Raw genomic sequence first — 13402 nt, 5'->3', positions numbered from 1 at the left:
TTTTAAAAAAGATTACCTTATATTTACCTTGTATGTATCTTCTGTGTACCTATGCATGTATGTACTTTACCTCCTATTTAAGCATAAGGTCTTTGAAAACAGTGACCTTAGTTTGGCATTCAAAGTCCTTCTGCTCTCCTCCATGTTTCTTGTCTTCTTACACCTTACTCCCCTCTCACCTTTACCCCCTTACTCGTCCATCCACTGACACTGGTCTCCTTGTTCCTTCACCAGACATTTTCACTGGCTATCTCCTTCTCTTGGAATGTTCTCCCTCCTTCCTTCCCCCTCTCCCTTCCTTGGCTTCCCTCATGTTCTACTGTAATGGGAATTTGAAGAGCTTCACTGCCCCTTAATAAGCTGCTAAGGGAATTTGAAGATTCCTGCTTTGAAAATATGTGCTGCCCCTTAAAAGGTTGAATGTAATCACATGGAGCCCATGGTGGGAGGAGTTTGCTGAAGGGTAGAGCAGAACTCCCAGGAAGCTGAGATCCAGAGCAAGATCGATGGTTGGGAGGAGAGGATGCTTCTGAGTGAGACAGGCTTGTGAGTAAATATTGGTGTTGTGTTGGTTTGTGGGAAGGCTAAAGGATGGTGTGGCTCTCTGCTACATTGTGGTGCATAAACTTCTGTGTTGCTATGATGGATTCAGTTTCCTGGTGTTGGGATTTGGTTTTCTGGTGTCTGAATAAATGTTTTGCTTCCGTCTTCTATGTGGAGAGTCTGCTATATTTTGTGAACGAGCACCATGCAGATATATTTATAGTGATCGTGGGTGCTGTGAATTGCATTGACACTACATCCATTTAAAATCCCATCTACTACAGGAAGCCTTCCCCATCCCTCTTGGTTCTAGTGCCTTCCCTCTGTTAATTACTTCCAACTTACTTGATCTATAGTTCCTTTGTAAATCGTTGCTTACATATTGTCTCCACTTTAGAATATGAGCTCCCCAAGGGTAGGAACTGTCTAACTTTCCTTTGTATCCCTGGTGCTTAGCACAGTGCCTGGCATACAACTGGTAATTAATAAATATTATTCACTGACTGGACTATACGTCTCCTAGTTCCACATACTTCCTACTGTACTGTACTGAAGACCACCCTAAAGTAGGAGAATTTAAGCCTCCAGCTTCTGGGAAGAGGTACAGAAGCAGGTTTCAAAGTTAGATTTTTAAAAGCATTGTTTTACATGTAAGAATGAATACAGAATAGATTTTTGGGCTTGCCTGCCAAAATCTGTTCTTTTTTAAAAGAAAGTTTCCAAGTACAAATGACCTTAGGCTACCAGAGATTGGGTAATTCTTACCATCACTTCCAAAACATTGCAAGTTTTATCCTTCTTCCCTTTATTGAGCGTCAGGCTTCTAAGGTCTCTACCAAGCTCATTCTTTATTGTCTTCCACTGATTGTATTCTCTCACCCTCCCAGTTTTTGAACTCATGAGTTTTAAGAACACAAAACACAGAGTTCCCAATCACTGTTGCCTTAGGCTATAATATTACCCCTAAGGAACAAAGACTACTGACTTTTTTTCTCTTACTTTTCTTACACATTATGCACTTTCCCTTTAGTCATACTGGATTCTTTGCTATTCCTCAGATATGATACTCCATCTCTCCTTTCTGTATACTTGCTGTTCCCCATGCCTAGAGTACCCATCATCTTCAACTCTGCCTTTTGAAAATTTCCAATGTCTTTCAAGATTCAGTTCAAGTGCCACCTGATTCTGAAGGAGGTTTTCCTTGGTTTCCCCATTGGCTAGTACCTTCCCCACCAAGATTATCTTATATTTACTGTGTAAGTATCTTGGAGTTACCTATATTGTACATGTTGTCTCCCTTGTTAGAATTTCAGACACTAGAAAGAAGGGATCATTGTTAGAATTATTAGCTGGACAGACCCTTGCCCAAATTTTGTCAGCCATCTTCTCCCCTACCCCTAATTCACTGATTGTTAAAGCTGGAAGGAGTCTTGGAGATTAAGTCAACCCTTTCATTTTTATGAACTTTCCTTTTAGCACCTTGTCCAAACTCAACTAGTAAGTGGTAGATGTCAGACTTGACAGCAAATCTCTTTCAAAGTGCTCTTCATGGATTAGAATGCCTAGCTAATGGGGGTGGGGAGGAATATATTAGTACTTTTGTTCTTACTTTTATCTTCATAGTAAATATTCATATGAATTAGTATTGGTTAATTTATGCAAGGGCAGTTATCAGTGCCAATTCATATTAAGAGAAAAATCACACTGCAATAGGAGCTTGAGCCAGTAATATTAGGAAAAACCCTATAATCTCTTAGGGTTATATAATGGTAATGGGAATTTGAAGATCTTCCCTGACCTTTAATAGGCCTTAGGGAATTTGAAGATCTTCCCTGTCCCCAATAGGCCAAAGGTAATCACATGGAGTCTGTGGTGGGAGGAGTTTGCTGAATGGGTGGAGCAGGAAGTGTGGAGCAGAGCCCAGAGGAAGCTGGGAGTAAGAAAGGAGGGAGGAGAGGATGCAGGCAAGGAGACAGCTAGGTATGATGTTGCTCTCTGCAGTGTTATTGTGTATAGATTTCTTTGTTACTATAATGAATTCGGTTTTGTGGTGTTGGGATTTGGTTTTCTGGTGTCTGAATAAATGTTTTGCTTCTGTCTTCTGTATGGAGTCTATTATATTTTGTGATTCAGAACCATGCCAGCATATTCATAGTTGCCATTGGTGTTGTGAATATTGCCTTGGCGCTACAGGTTAATCTTTGACCCTGAGGGGGAAATGTAACTAGCCACAGTCTGCTAGTACCCTGCCTGCTTGTACCATGGGTTGGGAAAGTAAGTCTTCTAAAGGCCACCCTCTCAACTTTAGATAACCAGCTACCATGATAGATAAGTCATATAAGCTTCCTGATGAATATTTCCATTCCTATTTGAGCTGCCACTTAGGGTGCTTCCATTGGTCAATACCTGTCCTTCTGTAAAATGCCTCAGCAATGCCCAGGAATTTGGGAAAACTCATATGAAATAACGTAGACTGAAGAAGTAAGCAGAACCTGGAGAACAACTTAGACAATGGAAAACAATTTGGAAAAACATTATTGACTGGGTATGGTCTCAAGCCTAGATCTTTGCCCTTACCCCAAAAGAATTTGGGTTCCATTTGTCCACAGGCCCTGGAAAGCCCCACTTTGAACTCTCCTTGAATCTTCCCACTTGATCTGGCATTTACTTGAAGCATCTCACCTGGTCCCACCTCAGAGAAGTAGGAGTAAAGAAACTGGTTGAAATTATGATAATGTAAAAAACAGAAGACATTAATAAAAGCTTGTTTATTTTGTTTTAAAAAAAATAAATGTTGCAAAATTACAACGAACATGCTTAGCTCCAAAGAAATGATATGAGGGGACATCTCTCCCCATTCCTTTGCAGAAGTAGAGGGTCAATGGGTGTGGAGCACTGTATATAATGTCAGAGTTTTTCAATGTATTAATCTGTTTTGCCAATTATTTTTTCTTTTCTTCCTATTTTTCTTTTAAAAAAATTAATTTGTTATAAAGGATAACTTCCTGGGAAGGAGGCAATATAGGGCCAAAGTTCGATGATATTAAAACAAAGGGTATCACTAAAAATCTATTTTTTTAAAAGAAGCATGACTATGACCTTATGGCATTTCCTGGGATAATCTTGTACAAAACATCTTAAGGAGAGCTAGGGGGCTAGAATTAATTTGTGTCATGAGGAGGAGCCAAAGATGTCTCCAAGGTTCTAACTGGTTATATGGCAGTGCTATATCACACACACACACACACACACACACACACACACACACACACAATTATGATGAGGTAGTTCTGATTTGGGGAGAAGATGATTAATTCTGTTTTGGACAAGTAAAATTTGAGGCAATAGCATCCAGGTAGGAGATAACCAACAGGCAGTTTTCCAACCTTAAGGGGTCCCATAGCTCAAGGAAGTCTGTGTATGTTGGTAGAAAGTGTGCTAGATCTGAATGAGAACTCTGATATTCAACTTTCACCTTTGCCATTTATGGCCTGTACGACCTTGACCAAATTACTTAAGTTCTTTGTACCTCAGTCTCCTCATCTGTGAAATGAGGTTAGATTAGAAGATGCCTAAGGGCTCTTCTAGTTTTAAATCTAGGACCTTAGTCTCAGGCCTTCCCAGGCAGTTCATGGACTTCAGTTCTTCTGGAGTGACACCAGCCCACCTCTCTCTACCTACAAAAACCCAGAACAGTGGTTACCTCTTCCATGAAGCTTTCCCTGATCTGTATTTTCCTTTGACTTGCCTTTAAATTTATTTCTCATGATATTTTGTTTGGACCTCTCACTTGCATTTATCACATTCTCCTTGTCCTCATTAGATTGTAAGGTCTTGCCCTGTGTCTATCTTTCCATTCCTATGTCCTGCACATATTTTTATATGGAGAGTTTCCAGGGAGGAATTCCTTCTGCCAAAAACAGATTAGCAACTGCTCTGCAATTTATAGTTTTGAGAGAGTTGACAAGGTCACATACAAAAGAAGGAACTGGAACCCAGATCTTCTGAACTCTCAGGGCAGCCCCCAACTATTTTATACTGCTTCTCCTCTTATGCAGATAGCAGGTGCCTAAGGATTTTTGGAAGTGTGAGAAAATGAAAGTAATTTTTCATCTGGTCATGTTCTGTGCCTAGAACTGTGTGGTGTGCACTTAAGACTTTAATAAATTCTGAGTCTTGTTCTCTTTCTGTGCCCAAGGCATCATTAAAAAAAAAAAAAGGATAGGTATTTCATGAGCCTTCTAATTTAGAGAAGCAGAATTGTCCTTAGCCTTTTTATTCTTTTTTGTTTGCTGACCAAGGTGAACTAGACCCATGTATATTGTAAAAGAGACATGGTCTAAGACTAGGTGAGTGGCAAGGGGTGGTGGGTGGTGGTAGAGAGCAGAGCGAGAGCCTGAGAACAAAGCTATAGGAACAGGACTGCAATCGTCTAGGGCTGGTTTGGGGCCAAATTGCATCAATGGTAAAATTTGTACCTGATGACCCTTCTTCATCCTTCCTACCACCCACCCCTCTAGTATTTCTCCTGCTTACAGGATCTCTTGCAGGCATCTAGAGTCTTGTGGGAAATCTATAAACCTACATTCAAAATTCTGGGATTTAACAGGTCATGGCTTTCAGAGGTAATCACTGCATAGAAAACAAAACAACTCAAAGGAAGGAATCCCCTAAAATGATAGAATTTCAGGTAATCGATGGGGGTAAGAAGAATTAGAGAGCAGAAGAGTTTTTCCCCATCCTTCTAGTCATACTAGGTCACCTACATCTAAGATGGGCCTGTCTGAAGAATGGGACTTTCTAGCTGCTGGGCGTGTGCAAGCATGTTGCTGGTTGCTTGCCTCATCTCCCTTCAGCCCTGTTGAGGCCTAGGACCATTACAACAGAAGTACAGTCCCCAACCAAGCTCAAGAGGAGAAAGAAAGGCTCAGAGGACAGTCAGAGAATGACTGACCAATAATCAAGAGTTTTTGGTGGGGCAGCCAGGTGGCTCAGCGACTAAGAGCACCGGCCCCAGAGTCAGGATGACCTGGGATTGAATCTGGGCTCAGATACTTAACACCACACCCAGAAACAACTAGCCATGTAACCTTGAGCAAGTTACTTAACCCCAATTGCTTAAAAAAAAAAAAGAGTTGTTGGGGGCGGCTAGGTGATGCAGTGAATAGAGCACCAGCCCTGGAGTCAGAAGGACCTGATTTTAAATCTGGCCTCAGACACTTAACACTTACTAGCCGTGTGACTTTGGGCAAGTCACTTAACCCCAATTGCCCTGCCTTCTCCCCTCCAAAAAAAAAAAAAGAGTTGTTCATAATCACTCCCAATGTATCTTTGGGTAAGGAATGATTTTGGTTACCTCCTCTGTGGAGAAAGAGGTAGGGAGGGGGTAAGGCTACCCAAGGCAAAAGAAAACAAAACAAGAGTCCTGTGACTGGTTTTTCAGCACTCTGCAGACATTTAATCTGGTGGTTCAAAGTCACCGTGAAAGACATGCTAGGTCTTAGTCTTTAGATGTAGGTGGTACACCACTCCCGTAGGCATACGCAGATCTTCCGGGCTTCTTGATGAGTGGCACCAAATGCCAGCATAAGCCACATCTGGAAGTCATCTTCTTTCTTGTGCATGAGGAGGAACTGACCCAATAGTACGTATGCCTGAGAGGAGACAGCAGAGGTATGAGACGAGGCAAGAAGGAAAAATTTTACAGTGTCACATGAGGGAGAGTCAGCTTGGTATAGCAGATGGAGGACAGGTCCCAGAATTAGAAAGAGCTAAGTCCCAACTCTGAGAAATACTGTGTGACTTTGGGTGAATCATTTAACCACTCAGTGCCCCAGGATACATCCTAAGACTATAATTTGCAGACCAGATGCCAATCTTATTGATAGAAAAGTATCCCACTAAGCTTTTTCTATGCCAGTGAAATCACAGGTCTCATGCAAAAAGCAGACAAACATAAAAATTATTCTCTTTCTTCCCCAGAGCATGAGACCATGGGTGTAAGTAGAAGCCAGCAGGGTACTATATGATTAAACACTGATAAGGTTTATGAGGGGGATCGTGCCCTTTGCTTCTCTGGAAGTGTTAAGGACTGGTTAGAAGCCATCTTTCTCAGGGGCATGGTTACCATTGCATATAGGGGACTTCCAGATGTGTCTCTCATGCATGTAATGAGATGTTTCTATAAACAAAAACAATAACAAAACAAACACAAAGGTAATTAGATGCCTACATTTTCAGTTCCTTTCTGGGACATGAGATTATGCTGTTTGACTAGAAATGTGATATAGCAGAAAAAAATATCAGACTGAGAAGGGACCTGAGTTCTGGAGTTACCTTTGCCACGAATAAAAATCACTAACATTTACATAGTGCTTTAAGTTACAAAGCACTTTCCATATGTCATATCATATAATCATCACAACAACCTTACGTAGCAGCAAGAACTTGACATACACAGGGTGGTTGCCAACACAGCTTCTTAGATCTGCTTTTCTATAGGAAAGCAACACAAAATGGGTTAACAATCTTGCTTTAACTAATCAAACATCTCATTTACCCAGTTGAGGGGAAAAAGGTCAGCACCCTGAACTTCAGAGAATACAAACAAAATACAAACAAGTTACAAGCAGAAGTTACAAGGAGACAGAGAAAAGGATCAAACTGTCTTGACCATTACATCCATACCTAGTCAGTTACCAGAGAGGGAAGCATCAACATCTGGGTTTTCAAAGTCAGGGGGCTCTCAACGGCTGCCCAGAATCTCGTCTGGTCAAATCATACAACACTTCTCAAAGTGAGCCCCAAAACAACGTCTTACATCAGGGTTTATATAGCCTTCTCCTGGCTCAGAAAATATCACACACAACCCTCTTGACCCACTGCCCAATCACAAAGTATCTCCTGAAAAACAAGCTCCCAGCACAGGCTCTATGTGCACTAAAGCCTATCAAAGGGCCCAGGGGCAGGGATGATCTTAAATTCACATTTCTATAACACCCTATGGACAGGTGCAATTATTAGCCCCATTTTATAGTGGAGAAAATGGAGGCAGAAAAAGGTTACACAATTTGCCCAACTAAGTGACTGAGGCTGGATTCAAACTCAGGTCTTCTTGACTCCCAAGTCCAACACTCTATCCACTGTGTTAGTCAGCTGTCACCTGATGCTGAGTAGTTGTATGACTTTGGACAAGTCATTGTACCTACCCTTGTCTCTGTTTCTTCATCATCTATAAATGGAGATTAATATAACCTGTTCTTCTCCCTCTGTCCCTTATCTCCCTAGTATTGTGAGGATCAAGTGAGTGTACATGAAACCTCTTTGGAAAGCATAATGCCCTATTAAAATAAAAGATATTATTATTTTTCTATCTTTTTTTTTTTCCTTTCTCATTTTCTATATCCTGGAGTGAGTTTGACTCTTTTAGTCAAATGAGAAAGGATATTTGAAACTGCTTCCATCCCTCCATAGTCTCTACCAAACTAAAACCAAATATAAAATTAAAGTTTGATATGTGAAGTATTGCTGTCTTATGTTACCATCTGCTGACTTAGGACCCAGGGATTGTGGCTTCTGATGTTACTCTAATGGATATATAGTCATCTCCCCTAAAGATGATGTACCATTTAGAAAAATAAAAACCTTCCAACAAACCATACATCCCATCCTATCTGGCAAAAGTTAAGCTTAAGGGCATATGTTATATAAAGGCTATATGTTATATTCAGCCACATTTTTGATAGAGGGTATATTTCCTAAGGGGCTGCATGGCATAATTGCAAAATTATGTACAGTTATGTGGTTTTTAAATTATCTTATCAATGGCTACCATATTTCCTATGGTACACTTTATTGAGACACTTTGTCAATATTCATGTATTTCCCTGCCTTCCATTCATCCTAACTGCTGGTAACCTTATCTGGGTCATTAGAAGGTCCCTACCCAAATTAACTAATGCTGAAAATGCAAGGTGGTGCAGACAATGGATTTCACACCTTCATTCTGTAGCTGGGGAAGGAATCTAAAGTCCAGTCCCCTGAATCTACAATGCTTTGTGGCTACAATCAGCTGGACATTACAAGTTGAAGCCTCAACCAGACTGACTCTTGGGGAAGCCAGGGAATGCTTGGTATGTGAGACAAGAGGAAAACTTTCCAGGAATGTCACAGGAAGAAGGGATTCATCTTGCAGGCTTTGTAACCAATCTGCAACCTGACACTGTATTTTTTTTCCTTTTTTTGTTCCAGTCAGCATAGCCAATCAGGAAGACTGAAAGGAAAAGTTAAATTGCATTCTCAAAAGGGCTTTAAAGAAGATGAAGTCTCTTTCTATCTATGGCTCTTGTCTGTACACAGACTCCCTCCATTTCTGATCCTGCAACCAGGAGATGAATAAGCAAGTCTTTCTCTCTATGGGATGGAAAGGCCAAATCCAGCCACAGGAAGTTTGAGGTTTTACATGTATGTCTTTCAATGAAGTTACAAAATACTTGCTTTCAACATAGCTCCTTGGTGGGACTGGTTCAGCTTCCACAAAACAAGCCACACAATGACTCAAGATTCCAGGAAGATTTTCCAGGCTATACCTCCTCTCTAATTTCCAGAGGAGTTCAAGGAGGATTGGTCATCCCAGAGACTCCTCTGGACTAATTCCCCATGGATTGGAAGGCATGAATAAAGATTGTTAGAGCTAGAAGGACTCTGTGCTACACACTATAATGGGATTCAGAAGAAATATATTAGGAAATGGTTTCTGCCTGCAAGAAGCTTATAGTCAACTTAGGAAAATCAGATAGGTATAAGGATGACTTTAAAAGAATGAGATGGATTTCCATTGATAAAAACATGAAAATAACATGAAAAAAAATAACTAATGCTACAAAAGTGCCCACTGCTACAGACAATGGTTTACCCCCTTCATTCTGGAACTGAAGAAACTAAGGCTCAGTACTCTATCTTCTTGTTGGTTAATTTGATTATATCAACAATATATTTTAGGACCTGTGCCAAAGACCTTTCTCTCTAGGAATTTACATTCTCCCACTTTCCCTGAGTCATTGCCCCAAATCAGACATCTCCAATTGCTTCTTACTACCTATAGAATAAAAGTCCAAACTCCTTAGCCTGGCATTCAAGGCCTTCTACCTGGACTCAACTTACTTTTTCAGCCTTATCTCCCATTTCTGTCCCTCCATGAGCACTCCCCTCCCCTCCAACCTCATTGGTCTGCTTTTTCCCCCCAAACACATTGTGTGTCTGAGTCTTTGTTCTCACCCTACCTTTTCCTCTCCATTTAGCCCACTCTTACCCAAGTTATGTAAAGTTTTCCAAAATCATTCCAGCCTATGGTGCTGTCTCCCTTTTTTGACCTGTGACACTTACTGACTGCATCACTTAGTGCTAGGATTATCTCTCCATATTTGACTTGGGGAATTTGCCTCTTGACTTTGTCATCATAATCCATACCTTTCTCCCCAGCAAGGCTGAAAGTTTCTTCAGGGAAGGGACCATTATAAAATACATCTTCAGAAGTTTGTAGCTCAGTGTCCTACATAGTAAGTGCTCAAGAAGTATGTGCTGAGAGAGTGATTCTAAAGAGTTAAGAAGAAAGTTCTTATGTTTGAACCTATACTTTGCAATAAAAATAATTGTGTTTACTCAAGTAGCTTGAAAGTGAATGTAACCCACCCCCAAATCTGAACTGCTAGGTGGTGCAGTGGATAGAACACTGGGATTGGAATCAGGAAGGCTCATCTTCATGAGCTCAAATCTGGCCTTAGCTTAGACTTACTAGTTGTGTGACCCTGGGCAGGTCACTTAACCCTGCTCACCTCAATTCTTCATCTGTGAAATGAATTGGAGAAGGAAATGGCAAACCACTCCAGTATCTTTGCCAAGAAAACTCCAAAATGGGGTTGTGGAGAGGCAGACATGACTGAAAAACAACAACAATCTGAAGGAATGGGAGAACTTCAGAATCTCAGTGTTGTTAGAATGGACATTAGATGTCACCTAGTACTACTCGTACCTGAGCAAGAATCCCTCCTACATTCCCAACAAGTCATCCCATTTCTACTTGAAGATCTCCAGTGAAGGAGAACACCCGACCTCAGGAGGGCAGCCCATTCACTTTTGGATGCCTTTAATCATCAAGAAATTTTTCCTTTATTAAAGCCTAATTTTGCCCAGGCTTTGTCTGCAGCTTCCACCCATTGCTCCTAATTCTGTCCTCTAGGGAATAAACAGAATCTTCTTCTATGTGACAGACCTTCAAATACTTGAAGAGTGATCATTGTACCACCTTCCTAGGTTCAACTTTTTGTAGATGTTATTAATAGTGGTCCTGAACCCAAATACTCATGCCAAGACATGTTAACAAGATGTCAGCTTTCCCCAAAATTAACCAAGGGGCAAAGGAGAAAAAATCCTCTCTTCTGTAAATCTCCTGAATTCTCTTTAATGGATCAGATATTAAGAATATCTTGAAGGATAAAGCTGCTTCGATTAACATATTGCTGGGGCATGTATATATATATGTGTGTGTGTGTGTGTGTGTATACACACATATGTATGTATGTATGTATGTAAGTATCCAGAAAAAAGTAGAGATATAGCGGGATGAAAATTTTTATTTCAAAATTAAAATCTGTGCTTTAGTTGACATGTCTGGCCCTTTTAGCATTAAAGTGGGAATATGAAAGGACTGCATCTCCCCTGGGGCCAGTGGTCTCATTCCCATCAGTAAAGCCATTTCTTTCTATGACTTCAGCAATGGTACAAAGCACTGTACAATAGTAGGTGGGTGTGGGAATAGGGATGAAAAGTTACAATTGAAGCATGTCCACAGGTGAAATGTTTGTTTATGTGATGTAATTTAAAGGTCTGTGAAGGCTCCACTAGATAATATCTCCCCTTCTGGTACATGAAATTCCACTTTCCCTATTCTTTCAGTTTAAGAATGATCTTCTTTCTGTCAGAACTCTGTGTGAGAAATATACTTAGTCTAGCATTTCCCATGTCTGTAAGATAGCTACTCATAATAGTGAAAGAATGGAAAAGGGGAGGGAAATAAGAGAATGGGTTCATGCCAAAGCAAAACTTTACCTGCTTCATAATTTTGCTTAAGGTTAGAAAAAGAATCATCATCAACTTCAAATCAGGTATACTCTAGGGCTATTGACATACTAAATAATAGGGGTTAAACCCATTTTCAGTGACTTCTACCTTGGCTCACAGTAATTTTGTATTGTAGTGCTTGTTTGTCCCAAGAACTCAATGGTCTATTATTTGCTTTTACAAATCAAATTAATTAATACTAATTTTGTTTAAAGAATTTTAGGTACAACTTGAAAGAAATGGCCATGCTCAGGAACAGAGAACTCTAAACTCCTTGGAACCAAGACACTATTTTTGATTAATTTCCCAATCCACCAATTTTCCCCTACTCTTAACTCAATTGTCTCTCCCTCACTTCTCCCCCATTAAAATGCTTCATGATATCTTTTTTATTTTCTTCAATAGTTGAGGTATCTGTGATTTCACTGGTACAGTTACTCCCTCTATTGATACAATAGATTACAATCCCTTGAGTTTTGGGCAAGCAAATTGATTGCCTGGTGGCCAGCCTTCTAGTAATAAACACCAACTAATTTTTTTGGCTGGTCTCAGATGACAGACTCCCAGTTCTTTATTTTCCCATCCTCAAAGCCTTTCCAGCTTTATAGGATCCTCCAGAGTTTATATTCCACTGATGTGGTCTCTGAGAATGCTGGGTCATCTCTATGCCACAGTAAAGCATTGGGGTAGGACTTGAATGGAGGATATTTTATTAAGAGAATGGAAGTCAACTTTGTTTGGATATTTTTATAATATTGCACCTTGAAATAACAAAAACTATCCTGAGGGAATGGCAATATCCAGTTGGTGATGGCTACTTGCCCAGAGTCTTGGCAAACTCCTGATAATATTATTTGGATATTACTCTCTTTAGTCAAGTCCTTTCTGTAAGGACCAAAGAGTCTAAACAAATGAGTAAACAACTTTTCAATTAGTGGCCGGCGTTGTCTGCCTTATTAAGGTGTTTGAATACTAACTGCTTCTGCTTAAGTATTTATGTATTGATTCCTCCATCAGAATGCGAGTGCATGCTTTTTGCTTTTCTTTATAACTCAAGCATTTTGCATAAAGCCTGACACATAGTAGCACTTAATAAATGCTTGTTGATTGACTAATACAAACCTGGGCTGAAATGTCCCTTAGTCAAACCATCATTTAAACAGACCCTTAGAGATACCATAACAAATCAGTAAAATAGACTAGGACCAAGGTTTCCCTGCTAAACAATGTCTAATGTATGAAAACAGCAAAGGCTGCCAGTAGAAGAAATTGGATAGTGAGGAGAAAAAAAAATAAATTGAATGAGTAAAGAGGGCTAAGAGAAAGAGTAACAATTACCTTGTCAAAACCATTCTCTATTAACCTGATTGCGAGGTCTTTACCAACTCCATCCACGAAGGCAACGCATTTCTCTCCTATAGGCTCACTGAGAAAGGTTCTTAACTTGGTTGATAGGTTGGTGGACATTCTCTATAACAGTGAAGACATTAGAAGGAAGGGGAAAAAATGAACAAGGCCATGAGCAAACCTCCACAACACTACTAAAAATGACTGATTTTGGTCAAACAGAATTTGGCAAAATAGCAGACAGGTTATAGTATCCATAGACACTGAAAATGAACAAAAGGAAGGGAATACAATTATCCCTTCCACATAGTAACTTTCCCCATTGCAACTTTGATATTTTGTGGGTCAGCATAAGAAATTAAATGGGAATTTTGGGGGAGTTTTGTGAAAGACA

General features: G+C 40.1%; 1 protein-coding gene across 1 annotated transcript; it reads right to left on the bottom strand.

The window, feature by feature from the left end:
- Positions 1–6050: 6050 nt before the first annotated feature.
- Positions 6051–13128, bottom strand: BANF2 (BANF family member 2). Its single transcript, XM_069075362.1, has 2 exons — positions 13000–13128; positions 6051–6197 (listed from the first exon to the last, which is right to left on the bottom strand). Exons 1-2 carry the CDS (start codon positions 13126–13128, stop codon positions 6051–6053), a joined length of 276 nt encoding a protein of 91 aa, XP_068931463.1.
- Between the last annotated feature and the right edge of the window lie 274 nt (positions 13129–13402).

Source organism: Petaurus breviceps, unplaced genomic scaffold, assembly GCF_028583685.1.
Source record: "Petaurus breviceps papuanus isolate PSGF00001 unplaced genomic scaffold, PetGlider_PUasm1.0 90919, whole genome shotgun sequence".
Lineage (NCBI taxonomy): Eukaryota > Metazoa > Chordata > Mammalia > Diprotodontia > Petauridae > Petaurus > Petaurus breviceps.
The sequence above is the reverse complement of the archived record's forward strand: the minus strand, read 5'-3'. Positions and strand labels throughout refer to the sequence as shown.